The sequence below is a fragment of the Macrotis lagotis genome, chromosome 5, assembly GCF_037893015.1.
Source record: "Macrotis lagotis isolate mMagLag1 chromosome 5, bilby.v1.9.chrom.fasta, whole genome shotgun sequence".
In the NCBI taxonomy this organism is placed as follows: domain Eukaryota; kingdom Metazoa; phylum Chordata; class Mammalia; order Peramelemorphia; family Peramelidae; genus Macrotis; species Macrotis lagotis.
This window is the reverse complement of record NC_133662.1, coordinates 190,010,768-190,025,237: the sequence shown is the minus strand read 5'-3', so window position 1 is coordinate 190,025,237 and position 14,470 is coordinate 190,010,768. Positions and strand designations below refer to the sequence as shown.

Below are 14,470 nucleotides of genomic sequence, written 5' to 3'. Positions count from 1 at the left end.
GACCAAAAAAAATTTTTCATTCTCCCAATTGTTATTACCTGCCCTCTTCCCAAATTATATTTATTTTGCATTCATTTTATACTGTCTTATGTGTGCATATTCTCACCACACCCTCCAAGCAGTAAGCAGGCTTTCTTGAGGACATGAACTATATCATTTTTGTCTTTGTATTCCCATTGTCTTCACAGTCTCTTGCTTGTTGATTGAATATTGTTATTGTGGAGTCAGGTTTAATTGGGAAAGGTTTCTTAGAAGAATAGGCTCCTCTTGAATCCAAAGATGAGGGATGTGGTCTAGTTAAGAAGAAATGCAAGTATTTTCCACAAAGTAATTTTTCGAATCATAGATTGAAAGCTAGAAAGGTCATTGAGATCAACCTTCTAATAGTGAGTAAACATGAACAGAAGTGTCTCAGGATCCTTGGTCCAGAATGCTTTGATACCTATAGAGTAGGAATAAGACTGTAAGGAGACTGCTCTGGTGGGAACTGAAAGATTAAAGAGTAAGGACTTTGAAAGATAGTTTCACTGGTTTATTAACTGGGGCTCAAGATTTTATACTGGTATAGAATTCAGTCACACTTCAAAATTTCTGTCTTCATAAGACATTATCATGATGTCCTAAGTTTACACATCTAACACTTAAAAATTCATGCCAGATTTATTCCCATCATGAAAAATGAAAATTATATTTCACCCTGAGAGAATTATTTTTTTCAAAATATTTTTATGTTATCTCTGGACTGGAACAAATGCTATAGCATTTGTTTCCCTACCTTCATTTCATGCCTTGCCTGGTTGTCACATCCTGTCAATTCTCTCTCACGGTCTTTATAGCATTCCTTCTTTACCACCTTCATAGCTACCACTTTAGTCCAAGTCCTTATTATCTCTTATTTGAATTATTGTTGAGTAGCTTCTGTTTATTAACTTTGCTTTGTTGATGTCTTTTATTTTTATATAATGTTCACTTCCAAATATGTTATCTTTATTGTATAGTCTTGGATGTTTTGTAAAAAATATGAAAAAAAGAAAGAGGATAATTCTGCAAAACTAACCACCTATTGACCTCTCCTGACAGCATGAAATGTTGTACGTCTATCATCTCCCCCTTCCTGCAGTGAAGAGGGAAGTGTTGTGTTTTCTTCTGAGTCTAGTCTTGGTCATTACAAGGTCTCTTAAAAATTTACTTTTAACGTTCTTTTCCTTTTTAAATTTTGAGTTCTAAATTCCCTCCCTTCTACCCTTTCCTTATTCATGGAGAAAAAAACAGGATGATAGGAGTTATATGTGTGAAATTACGTAAAACATTAGCATATTAACCATATCACAAAAAAAAGATAAAGCAAGAATATTGTACTAAAGTTTGCACTCAGTTTATCAGTAATCTCTCTCTGGAGGTGTAGATAGCAATTTTTTCACCCGGAATCCTTTGGAATTGTCTTGGATCATTGTATTGATCACAGTAGCCAAATATTTATTAGCATATTGCTATTATTGTTTACAGTGATCACTTGGTTCTTCTCACTTCATTTTGCATCAGTTCATATAAATTTTAACATTTTTTTTCTGAAATCATTCCCCTCGTCATTTCATAGCACTGAAATGCTACATTGCAGTGATATGCCACAACTTGTCTAGCCATTCCCTGATTGGTGAGCATCCCCTCTTTGTACCTACAGAAAAGAACTGCTATGAATTTGTACATATAGGTCCTTTTCCTTATTCTTTGATCTCTTCAGTGTACAGTTCTAATAGTGATAGAAGGTCAAAGGGTATACATAGTTTTATAACCATTTAAACATAGTTTCCAAATTGTTCTCCAGAATGGTCAAATCAATTTACAACTCCACTTCATCGCTTTATTGTTTTGGGGTTTTTTTTGCTCATCCCCTCCAATATTTATCATTTCTGATAAGTTTAAGGTGGGACTTCAGCATTGTTTTAATTTTCATTTTTCTAAGTAACAGCAATTTAGAACATTTTTTCATATGATTATAGATAGCTTCAACTTCTTCTGAAAACTGTCCCTTTATACCCCTTTACAATTTATTGAGGAATTGCACTTATTTTTATAACCTTGACTCAGTCAGTTCCCTATATATTTGAGAAATGAAATTTGTTTATCAGAGAAACTTGCTATAATTTTTTTAATATAACTTCATTATTTGTGGTAATTTAGCAAATATAGTTTCCTTGATTATCTCTTTTACTTAGGTCTATTTTTGCTTTTGCTTTGTTTGAAATCATGATTGCTACCCCTGCCTTTTTCACTTCAACTTAAGCATAATAGATTCTGGTCCAGCTTATTATTTTAACTCTGTGTGTCTTTATGTTTTAAGTTTGACTCTTTTAAGTAACATATTGTTGGATTCTGTCTCCTAATTCATTTTGCTATCCACTTTCATTATATGAGTGAACTCATCCCATTTACATTTATAATTATATTTCCCTCCACCATATTTTTTCTGTTTATCCTTCTCTTTATCTTGTCCCTCCTCAAAGTCTGTTTTATTTTGCTTAATTTTCTATTTTATAACTTTCCCATCCCCTAGCCCCCAATATCTTTTAACCCCTTCCCCTCCTATTTACCTATTGGACAAGATCTTCCCTTTTTAAACCAATTCCTATGAGAGTGAGGGTTAGGCGTTGCCTGCCACACCCCTTATTTTCCTCTACACTGTAAAAGCTCTTCTTTTGTCTGTTAGTGAGAAATATTTTCCCATTTATTTCCCCCTTCTCTTTCTCTTCTTTGATTCATACTCATGTCCTCTCTATGAAGAGTCCTTTTAATTGCCTTAATAATGATAGCTTTAAGGCATTACATGTATTATCTTCCCATGTTGGAGTGTAAACAGTTTTGAGTCTCTTTATGATTACTCTTTCATGTTTATTTATGTTTCTCTTGGGTCTTTGAAAGTCAGAATTTCTATTCAGGTCTACTCTTTTCATCAAGAAATTATATTTCATTAAATGTCCCGTCCCATCCACCCCCCCCCCCCCCCCCCCCCCCCCGGGAAAGAAACTCAGTTTCACTGGGTAGTTTATTCTTGGCTATAATCTTAACTCCTTTGTCTTCTGAAATAGCATATTCCAAATCCTCTGCTTCTTTAAAGTGGAAACTGCTATATCTTGTATGATCCCTCACAGTGGCTCCTCCATATTTGAATTGTTCCTTTCTGGCTACTTGCAATATTTTTTACATAACATGAGAACCCTCGAATTTGGCTGTAATTGGGAGTTTTCATTTTGTGATCTCTTAAAGGTTAGTAATCAGTGAATTTTTTCATTTTCTATTTTGGATTATATATTACTCTGGATCTAAGCTATCAGGGTAGTGGTCCTTAATAATTTCTTGAAAGATGAAGTCTAGAGTGTTTTTTTTTTTATCATGACTCTCACAGGTAGTCCAGTATTTTTTTTTTTCTCAAAGCAATTGGGATTAAGTGACTTAGCCAGGGTCACATAGCAATAATGTGTCTGAGTCTGTATTTGAACTCAGATCCTCTTGTTTCCAGGCCTGGTGCTGTATCTACTGTACCACTTAACTACAAAGAACTCTTAAATTCTCTCTCCTGGATCTAGTTCCCAGGTTAGTTGTTTTATCAGTTAGGTATTTCTCTATTTTTTCATTCTTTTCATTTTGTTTTATTGTTTTCTTTATGCCTTATAGAGTCATAGAGTCATTAGCTTCCTTTGACCAATTCTTTTTTTTTTTTTTAAGTTTTTGCAAGGCAAATGGGGTTAAGGCTTGCCCAAGGCCACACAGCTAGGTAATTATTTTAGTATCTGAGACCGGATTTGAACCCAGGTACTCCTGACTCTAGGGCCAGTGCTTTATCTACTGCGCCACCTAGCCGCCCCAACCAGTTCTAATTTTTGAAGAATTATTTTCTTCAGTGAATTTTTGTACTTTTTCCATTTGACCAATTCTATTTTTAAGGAGTTCTTTTTTGTCAGTGAATTTTTATACTTTTTTCTATTTGGCCTATCCTGCTTTATAAGGAGTACTTTCAGTGTATTTTTATGTCTCTTTGGACATTAGGACAGTTGTGCTTTTTAAGGCATATTTTATTCAAGAGTGAGTGTGTGTGTGTGTGTGTGTGTGTGTGTGTGTATGCGCGCGCGCCTCTTTCACCAAGCTGTATTTGTTCCAGTTCAACAAACTTAATTTGTATAAACCGTCTTCTGCTGTTTGCTTGGCTATTTATGATGAAAAAAATCATTCTCATTTCTTTCTCCAATTTTTTCCCCCGACCACTCCTGTGTCTTTCTTTAACTTCTTTAGAGGAGTTCTTGTTAGACTTGGGTCCAATCAGCATTTTTCTTTGAGGATTTGCATGTAGCTATTTTCATGTTGTTGTCTTACTCTAAATTTATGTCTTGGTCTTCCTTGCCATGGTAGTACATTTTTATGGTAAAGTGCTTATTGTTTTGTTTACTCATTTGAACTTCATATTAAAGCTGGGCTTTGCTCATTAAAGATGGGCTGGTGGCGGAGAGCTGCTATACCAAACTTCAGGCCTTTTTGTTCTGCTGTTTTCAAAGCTAGTTCCAGGAGGTTACAAATTTTTGATATTTCTACAGTGGGGTGATCCAGATTTCTACTGTCAGAGTCTGTGTTCAGGAAGGATCCCTGCTCCCATGTAGTCTCAAGTACTAGCATTCCTCTTGGTCTGGAACTGTAGCCAGGTTTCCTCCTATCCTTCAACTGCTAATGCTTTTCTGCCCTGGAACTGCGACCATAACCCCTATGATCCACCTGGAACTGCAACCCCAAACTGCATATGGGCCATAGTGACCAATGAGTGCCACTTTCACCCAGTCCCAGCAAAGGGTTCCCTGGAATCTCTTTCTGACTTGTTGGAAAGAGATGAAGCTGCCCCTGGTGCTACCACAGATCCCTGATGGTTCTGTTGCTGTCTTTTGGACTAGTTCCCAGATGTCACAGACCTTTCTTGCTTCTCCTAAGGTATCTTTATACTGGAAATTTATCACTCTGTGTCATGTTGTTAGCTCTGCTGTTCTAAAATTTGATTTGAGGAGTTATTTTTGAATTTGAAAGTGCAGCTGGACTGCTGCATGTACTTCACTATAATTGGCTCTTATCATGTCTCTTTATCATGTATTCCTGCCTCATTTTCCTTTACCTTTATTTTGGTGCTTCTAAAATATTGTTCTTTAGTAGCTTCACATGATCTTATATATCAGAATAAAAATTACTTAGCTTTTTTTCCCAGATTTTTTTTTTAAGTATTTGCAAGGCAATGGGGTTAAGTAGCTTGCCCAAGGCCACACAGCTAGGTAATTATTAAGTGTCTGAGATTGGATTTGAACCCAGGTACTTCTGACTCAGGACCAGTGCTCTATCCACTATGCCACCTAGCTGCCCCAGGTGTTTTTGACACTAACCTTGATAAATATCCAAATCTTATTCTACCTTCTGTTCCCATACAGTTATAAACACTTTTCTTATGCCTGTAATCTACTTCCTGCACATCTCAACTTGTCAAAATCATTATGCTTTTTTAGAGTCCAACTTTCTCTGACCTCTGTTGTCTTTATTTTCCACTCCTCCCACCCCAACTCCCATCTGCTGACAATGTTCTTTCTGTCTTCAAATGTTCTTAGAATTGCCCCTTTCCTCTCATTATACCTTACCTGATATTGTATTTTTTTCATCATAAATAGCCAAGCAAACAACAGAAGACAGTTTATACATGTTAAAAGTTTGTTGAACTGGAGCAAATTATACAAGTTATTTTGTACAATTAATTGTTGTTTAGTTTATTTCATTCATAAGGTATAAAATGGCCTATAGAGTCCATGGCACATACTTTTGAACAACAAATGGTTTGGTGACAAACCTTTATTCTTTGAATGATAGATTAGAATTTTTGGAAAGTTCAAATATCATTTCAAATCAAGAGTGATAAATGGACAGTCAAATCTAAGTAGTTATGTTTTTGGTCAAAGTGTAAAGTACAGGATTTTCTTTGGTTTGTGAGAGCTGACTTTGGAAAATTCCAAAGAAGAGTAAGTAAGTATTTAGAGCAATGGTCTTTCAAATAAATTTATAGCCCCACAAATTAGCTACTTTAAATGGAGAGTCATTGGATATAAAAAAGTTAGTGTGTTCACATGTAACATTTTAATATTTTACATATTGAAGATCTTCCTTGTCAGGAAATGGGTTCATATCTTTCCTTTGATATGTTATAGCAGTGTGACCCATGGCAAGTCATTCCTTTTAGGTCCTCAGCCCTCCTGGAAAGCTTTTTAAGACTTTAAGTTACAACTGATTTGTTAATCTTCATTAGCAAAGGTCGTTTTCATTCAAGGAGTTCCCTATATGAATGAAGTAGGGTCAGATGCAGCTCCATATGCTTATATATACAAAACCACATGTGAATAATATGCACATAATCATGAATTGACAGTATAACAACACAAAGAAATTTAATAGACATACATAAACACATATTGTATATTGTATTTGTGTTTAATATATACAATACACATATAAATGTATTATATGTATACATGTAAACACTTTAAGTGCCATTTCACTTTTAATATTATATCTCATTTCTATAAAAAGTTTACCTAGAGACAGGAAACCTGAACTCTTCAGAATCTAGTATAGTACTTATGTACAGTTAACATAGTCAATAAATCTATTAAATGAATCTGCATTCTCAACCTGTTTCTTTGTCACTCTGTATGCTCTAAAAGGCAGGTGTGAAGTGTTGGACTTCTTTTCCATTAGTAATGAATAGGCCTAAAAATAGAATTGGCATAAACCTAGAAAACTAGATTGTTATTCTTTTGTCTGTTCCAGATTCATTCTAATAAGACTAGTACTGATAAATTTATGCCATCCTTGACTTCTGGACTTGGCAAGCCAGCGTCACCATAATGCTTTCATTTTTTCAATCCATTTTATGCCATAATGAATAGCTAAGTTCTTATTTCCTGACCACCTGATTGGGGGAAGGAAAAACTAGGTGCTTGCATAAGGGTTTAATCAGTTTTGACTTTGGTTATGAAGTCAGACATGTAGAATGGAGCTGAAAGGCCAGTGAGGCTAATTGAGAGAGTGCTAGTCCTAGAGTTCGGAAGACCCAAGTTCAAATCTGTCCTTGTACACTTAACTAGGTTTTTTTTTAATCTGACAAGTCCCTTAATTTAATTTAATTTAATTTTTTTAGTTTTTGCAAGGCAATGGAGTTAAGTGGCTTGCCCAAGGCCACACAGCTAGGTAATAATTGTCTGAGGCCGGATTTGAACTCAGGTACTCCTGACTCCAGGACCGGTGCTCTATCCACTGTACCACCTAGCCACCCCAGTCCCTTAATTTTAAAATGGGGATAATAATTGTACTTAAGGATGGGGATGGTTGGGGAGGCTTAAATGAGATAGCATTGGTCAATGATTGAGCACATAGTAAGAGCTGTGTCCTTTCTGGCTTTGATTTTGTTCTGGGAATTTTTGCTGTTTTGCTAAAAAAAAAAAAAATAAACATCTGGCTCCTTTTGTGTGTGTGTGTATATGTACAAATCAATACAGTGACCGTGTTTTCAAGACCAACATTTGAGACACTATCCTTTTCCTTTATCTCCCCTTCTCATTTATCCTTATGCATTGACAGTCAAGCAGATTTGGTTTGTTAATAGTAATGTTTTCAAAAGTTTACTCACAAAAGTAATAAAAAGTTGGTTATTTAAACCTAATTTTTTTTATTTAACATATTTCTGCTTAGTTTTAGCTACTTTCCAGCAGAAAATCTCATAGAATACAAATGGCCACCTGACGAAACAGGAGAATACTATATGCTTCAGGAACAAGTCAGTGAATACCTGGGTGTGACCTCCTTTAAACGCAAATATCCAGGTACTTAGGCTCCTAGTTTATTTAAGAGAGCAAATCTCATCTATGGCAAATAAAGGTTTTTTAAAATTTTATACCGTCAACATTTGGTTATCCATGAGAGGATGAGTCATGATAAGTTTTAAATTTATTGATAGTGGCTGTTTCTGATCACCACTATCAATGAACATTTGAAGTGTGTCCCTCCATCATCAGTTTGTATGTTCTGAGAAAATGTTAATTAAAATCCATTTAAGAAAATTAATTAAAGAAAATTACAAGTAGTTGATACCAGATATTTTTGCCATTATTTCCCCACTGCCTGCATGGAATTAAGTTTGACAATATAATATAGCTCTAACTTGGAAAAAGACTAAAATAATTTATCATTTCATGCAGTTATACACTATGCCTTCTTAAACTGATTATCATATATGTATTTTTTTGTTTTAAATGTTAATTATGATTTCAATTAATTGGGCTCAAAGAATAGCTGTTAATGGGCTGATATGAATAAAAAGGGGTCTCCAGAGGAAGATTCCCAGGGAGTTTTCCTGGACTGGGTGGTTTAAGCTTTTTTTCCAATGCCTTGGATGTTTTGACAATTATTAAACTGGTAAGTCAGGAGAATGTAGATAGAGTAACATCGATTTAACAAAATAATTGACAGGTTATAAATCAGGAATGTGGTAGAGCAGTCAAAAAAGTGAATTTGATTTTTGCCTTTAATGAGAAACCGCTTTGAGAACCATTGGGCCTGATAGTGCCACTGTGTGTATATCCTGCCCTGGTTGGCCTACTGCTGGAGTGTATCCAAATTCCCATCTTAAAACCATCATTGACATGTGGGAAAGCATCCAGAGATGTCTGGCTAGAATGATGAAGAGCCTTGAAATCATGTCTTGAAGATATGGTTGAAGGAATTGAGGATATTAAAGTTAATGAAGAGAAGAATAGGAGGGACATGATACCTATCTTTCTATGTGTAAAGGGTTGTCATAAAGAGAAGGAATCACTTGTTTGGCTTTATCCCAGAGAGCATACTTAGGAATAGTAGATTAGAGAAGTTACTAAAAGGCCAGTTAGGTTAGGAAGAATTTCTTAATAATTACTTACTGAAAGATAGAATGGGCTGCCTTGGGGAGATAAAAGTATGTCCCTTTCACTTGAGTGTGAACTGGATGACCTCCAGGTAGAAGTGGGAGTGGGATTTTCAATCAGGTGTAGGTTGGATTAAAAAGGTCTTTAAACTCTTCAGATTCTGTGATTCTACTTCATTGTTGGCACAGTTTCTTGACAATATATCATATACAAAATCATTTTTAAAAACATTTATTTGAAAAGGTTTTCTTGGAAGTTTTTATTACGCATTTGTTAATTTGAAATACATAAAATTTCACAATTTTTTAATAGCGTTTTTTTTTTTTCTGGAGATTTAGAGCGACGAGATTTGTCTCACAAGGAGAAACTCTACCTTAGAGAGTTAAATGTCATCACAGAGACTCAATGCACTTTAGGTAATATAAGATTTTAATTTTAGTCATTATTTAAATTTAGTCCTTATTTAATAGCATTTACAAAGTGGTTGTGAGAGAATATGTGTAAGTTCTGACTAAGTCTGGCACATACTTAGTGGCTAGTAAATGCTTGTTCCCTTGACTCCTCCCTTTGGATATTTGCCTTTTTAAAATATTTGACAAAAATTAATAACCTAGGTTAAAAAATTAGATCCTAAAATAAAATCTCTTATAATTTAAAGGAAAAACTTCACAATAAATTATACAATACACAAAAATTTTCTTAAATTGTTTTGAGGGACTAATCAGGTTCAGTTTAGAAATTCATCCCCAGAAGGTTGACCATGCACAAAAAATAAATTTTTTTCAGCAGTTGATATTTATGAAGACTATCTCCTATGCAAAGAGAGTTGTGATCTTTTTGTTATAGGTAGAGGGAGTTAACTTTTTATGCTAGTGGTGTTAAATTCAAATAAAAATGGGGTCAATAAACATATCTAAGGATCACTGTTGCTGAATATTGACTTAGGAAACCACACATTAATGTTACTTACGTGTATTATTCTTATTCTTATTTTATTAATTGTTTTCCAGTTACATTTTAGACTGTTCTGGGGACTCTGGTATTTTGGGTGCAATTGACCTGCAGTTTAACACTAGCTTTAAATTGTTAAAGTAAAAAAGGTGATAAGTTTTAATGCATCGAATTTGAGCTGGCATAAAAATTAGGTCTTTGTTACTTTTGGAAAATTGTCAGTAGTTTTAATTTTTTAATAAACTATTTTGTTTGTTTAGTTTTAGTTTATAACTTTCTGATTTTTAACTTGCAAATATTAGCAAGAGTATTTACAGTTTTGAAAATTGAGAAACCTTTTAAATATTTGCAGGTAGATGGAAAATGTGTTTGTCAGCAAAGTGATATATCCTTTTAGCATTATTATTCTTTTTTATCCAAAATAGGTCTAACAGCATTGCGTAGTGATGAAGTAATTGATCTAATGATAAAAGAATACCCTGCTAAACATGCTGAATATTCCGTTATTCTTCAAGAAAAAGAACGTCAGCGAATAACAGATCATTATAAAGAATATTCTGTAAGTGATCTCTAATTAAAATCTGCTTTTCTTAACTGTGGAAGGGTAAGGTTTTACAAGTTTTGTTTTGACTTCTAGTTTTACCATTATTTCAGCAAATGCAACAACAAAACACTCAGAAGGTGGAAGCCAGTAAAGTGCCGGAATACATTAAGAAAGCTGCCAAGAAAGCTGCCGAATTTAACAGCAATTTAAACCGAGAACGGATGGAAGAAAGAAGAGCCTATTTTGATTTACAGACACATGTAGGATAGTTTAAATTGGTCAATTAATATAAATAGCTAATAGTAGAGATCAATTAATATAATAATTAATATAGTAGAGGTCCCAATTTTCTCTACTTTTCCTGCCTTTGCCTAATGAATTTCTGATAACAGTTATGATTCAAGCCCTACTTGCTTCCAATAAGCCTATTTTGATGTACAGACACACATGTACGATAGTTTAAATTGATCAGTTAATATAAATAGCTATTACATTAGAGGTACCAATTTTCTCTACTTTTCCTGCCTTTGCCTAATGAATGTCTGATAATAGTTATGATTCAAGCCCCACTTGCTTCCAGTAATAGAATGAGGTGGTATACCTGTCCCTTTTCCTAATAAAACTTTAAACAAATAAAATTACATAGTGATAATTGCAAGAAAAGAAGCAAGAATAAAAAAATCAATTAAATGGAATAGAAAAATGTACTGAAAATCTAGGATGTTAGCTACTACTATTAACTATATAGCAGAATATAAATTCCTTGAAAACGGGCTCTTGAACTTTGTCTTTACTTGCTGTATCACACAATTCATATATAGTTATGCATAACTACATATAACATTTAACTATATATATGTTATGTACTATATATGAAAGTGATATTAACATATATTTATTTATTTAAAACTATTTTCTCTAATTAAACTCAATGCAGGTTATACAGGTGCCTCAAGGAAAATACAAAGTATTGCCTACAGAACGAACAAAGGTTAGTTCGTATCCAGTGGCCCTTATCCCAGGACAGTTCCAGGAATATTACAAAAGGTATTTAGAATTTTTACTTTTTTGTTAGAATTAGCTATTGACTGACTTTTGAACTGAGCTAGTTTTAACTGTAAAACTATCCAAAAGTCTGTCTGCATCAAATGTCAGATTAAGGGGCTCAGGTTTCCTTAAGTCAATTTTAGGGAAGGGTTATTTAGTTCAAAATGTATTTGAACCTTGTCTATAGGGTACACTGTAAGCTAGTTCTCTCCTCTGCTGACTTTCCAATATACAGCTCTACTTTTCTTCTTTTCCTTGGAGCATGGAGAAAGTAGAAACCTTAGGCACACCATGTCTGACTCTGGCCTCCTCTACCAATCCCCCAAGTGCACTGAGTTTATTTAGTTTCTCTTAACTTGATAAAAAAAAAAAATTCTCTTTAACAATGCAAGGTTAAGGTAATTTTTTTTTCTGTTCCAGACTCTCCACATTATTCCAGTTTTTTCTCCCTTATTCTAGAACTCTTTGAATTGAATTGAACCACCCACACCCACCCACCAGTACACAATAATCTTTAATTCAGCCAGGTCAACAACTTTTTTAAAAGGGATAAGCTAGCCTACCCCCTTTCCTTTTGGCAGGCTTTATATTGTGGGGAATTTGAACTTTGGGCAAAATACTTCCACCAGTGAATCAAGAGGAGGGCTAGTAACTGATACCAGAAGAACTAGGTCTTGCCAACTCCTAATTTAGATGAAAGGGATTGTGATAGAGAGTACTAAATTTATCTGGAGGTGAATTATCAGGCTTAGAAAGATTTAATATGTTATTGAAATCCACACTCTGCAGAGCATGCCACTTTCATTCTGATCCCCTCTCTATTCCCCTCCCATAGTGTCATAGTAACATATAATGTATGGTTTGTATTATCCAGTGAACAAAATGTTAAGATTTTCTCTTTAAAACCATTTTGAGTTGTTTGAAGGCAATAGAAGAAGCACTGAAGGTGGTCTCATTGGAGTCCAATCAAACTAGCTCTGCCATTTAGCATCTTTCAGTCAGGACAAATAAATGACAATATCCTTAGTTTGTTTCTCTGTAAAATGTGGGAGTTGGTTGAGATGATTCAAGATCCTGTTCAGTTTCTAAATCCTATGATCCTGCAAATAATTTTTTTAAGCTTTGAATTAAAGATATTCCATGAATATGTCACGGCAAACTAAATACTGAGAAGAATTGTCACTTAATTTTAGGTACTCACCAGATGAACTACGTTATTTGCCATTAAACACAGCACTCTATGAACCACCCCTGGATCCTGAGCTGCCTGCTTTAGACAGTGATGGAGACTCAGATGATGCAGAAGATGGTCGAGGTGATGAAAAACGAAAAAACAAAGGCACTTCGGTAAGATGGAATATTAATATTATTTGATGGATTAATGCTTTTCCCTTCTTGAAGTTTGATAATTGCTTTATACAAAAATTATTTTTATTGCTTAATATTGTCATTATTAGTATTTTTTCAGTTTTGAATAAAGGGAGGTTATGTAGATTTGGAAAAAGTTTGACAAATATGTATATACACACAAACTATATGCACCTTTATTAAATTTTGAATCATAGACCTTTTCTTGTTAGTGTTTTTTTTTTAATGATTTGTAAAATGATAAACAAGACATTCACTAAAGCTGCTGAAAAAGTTTTCAACTTTATTAGATCTCATTTTTAAAAGCATTTAAAAAGTACGTCATCACAACATGTTTAAAGATTTAAAGAGAATATTCAATTAAGACTATATTGCTCCACTTTTGGAGGCAAAGTAGTAGTACCACCTTCAGATTGCTGAAATTATGTTAATGAAAATAATGTTAATAATGAAGACTGTTGGGGCGGCTAGGTGGCATAGTGGATAAAGCACTGGCCTTGGAGTCAGGAGTACCTGGGTTCAAATCCGGTCTCAGACACTTAATAATTACCTAGCTGTGTGGCCTTGGGCAAGCCACTTAACCCCATTTGCCTTGCAAAAACCTAAAAAAAAAAATAATAATGAAGACTGTCTTCTTGAGTCTATTCATCTTTAAGATATTTGCTTTGAGTTGTTTACCACTGAGGTGTATATGTAATTAATGTCCTTGCCTCGGGACCAAAGGCATACACTTGGCAAAGGTTTGAGGTATATTTTGCAACCAAAATAGGGCAAAGTTTTCTGACTAAAAAAATTTGAGTTCATGGCTTTGATTTTACTATATCTCAACTAGGTGACATAAACAGATTATAAATCAGCCAATCCAGGAGAATCTAGTGACCTGAAAGAATTCATGTCCTTCCCCATATTAATGATTTATTTCCAAGGTGTACTGCTTGAAATTAATTATTATTTAAATATGAAAGTTGGATAATATTGCTGTCTTGGAAAGATTAGAGTAGCATTTATATATCTCATTTCTTTTATTTCAGATTACATTTTACAATTTATAAAAAGCTCAGAAAGTTCTTCATGATCACCAGTGTGCTTTCTTCTGTCCTATTGATGATCTGTTATTAAATTCAAAGTAAAAATCTGTGTACGTTATTTTAAAGTAACAAAAACTATTCTAATAAGAGTTTAGTATATGTATAGTAAGAATTAAGTGGATTGTAAATGTATGAAATAATTCAGTTCCTTTTGCTAATTTATTTTGTACTAAGTCAGTGAAAAAAACCAGAATCATAAATTAGGTTTTCCAGCAAATTTTTTTTACTAAATCATTTAAGAAATGATAGCAGAGTTCATCTGAACTTCTTCGGTCTCCATTTGGGAGGGGGAGGGAAGAGTCTATTTTAATGGATTTTAAAGCTTAAAACTTCATCAAGATGGGAAGACACCCTGTTTTTAAATTAAATAATCCTTTTTAAAACATTTTTTATAATTTAAGATACAAAACTCAAAATAAAACCTATCTTCCTTCCAAAGAAATGTTGTGCTATTTTATTTTAGGACAGTTCTTCTGGCAATCTTCTGAAGGTGAAAGCCCTAC

At 34.0% G+C, this 14,470-nt stretch overlaps 2 protein-coding genes across 10 annotated transcripts in view; one reads left to right on the top strand and one right to left on the bottom strand.

Annotated features, from left to right (window-relative positions):
• ERMARD (ER membrane associated RNA degradation) overlaps window positions 1-14,470 on the bottom strand; it is a 183,086-nt gene that overhangs the window by 98,883 nt on the left and 69,733 nt on the right. The gene's annotated exons all lie outside the window — the stretch shown is intronic.
• The window catches only part of LOC141487907 (PHD finger protein 10-like), a 48,507-nt gene that overhangs the window by 9,520 nt on the left and 24,517 nt on the right, over window positions 1-14,470 (top strand). The window contains 8 exon segments of the mRNA XM_074187494.1: window positions 7,762-7,892; window positions 9,302-9,385; window positions 10,346-10,479; window positions 10,575-10,724; window positions 11,402-11,511; window positions 12,705-12,858; window positions 14,431-14,446; window positions 14,449-14,463. Coding sequence (XP_074043595.1) covers window positions 7,762-7,892; window positions 9,302-9,385; window positions 10,346-10,479; window positions 10,575-10,724; window positions 11,402-11,511; window positions 12,705-12,858; window positions 14,431-14,446; window positions 14,449-14,463 — 794 coding nt within the window.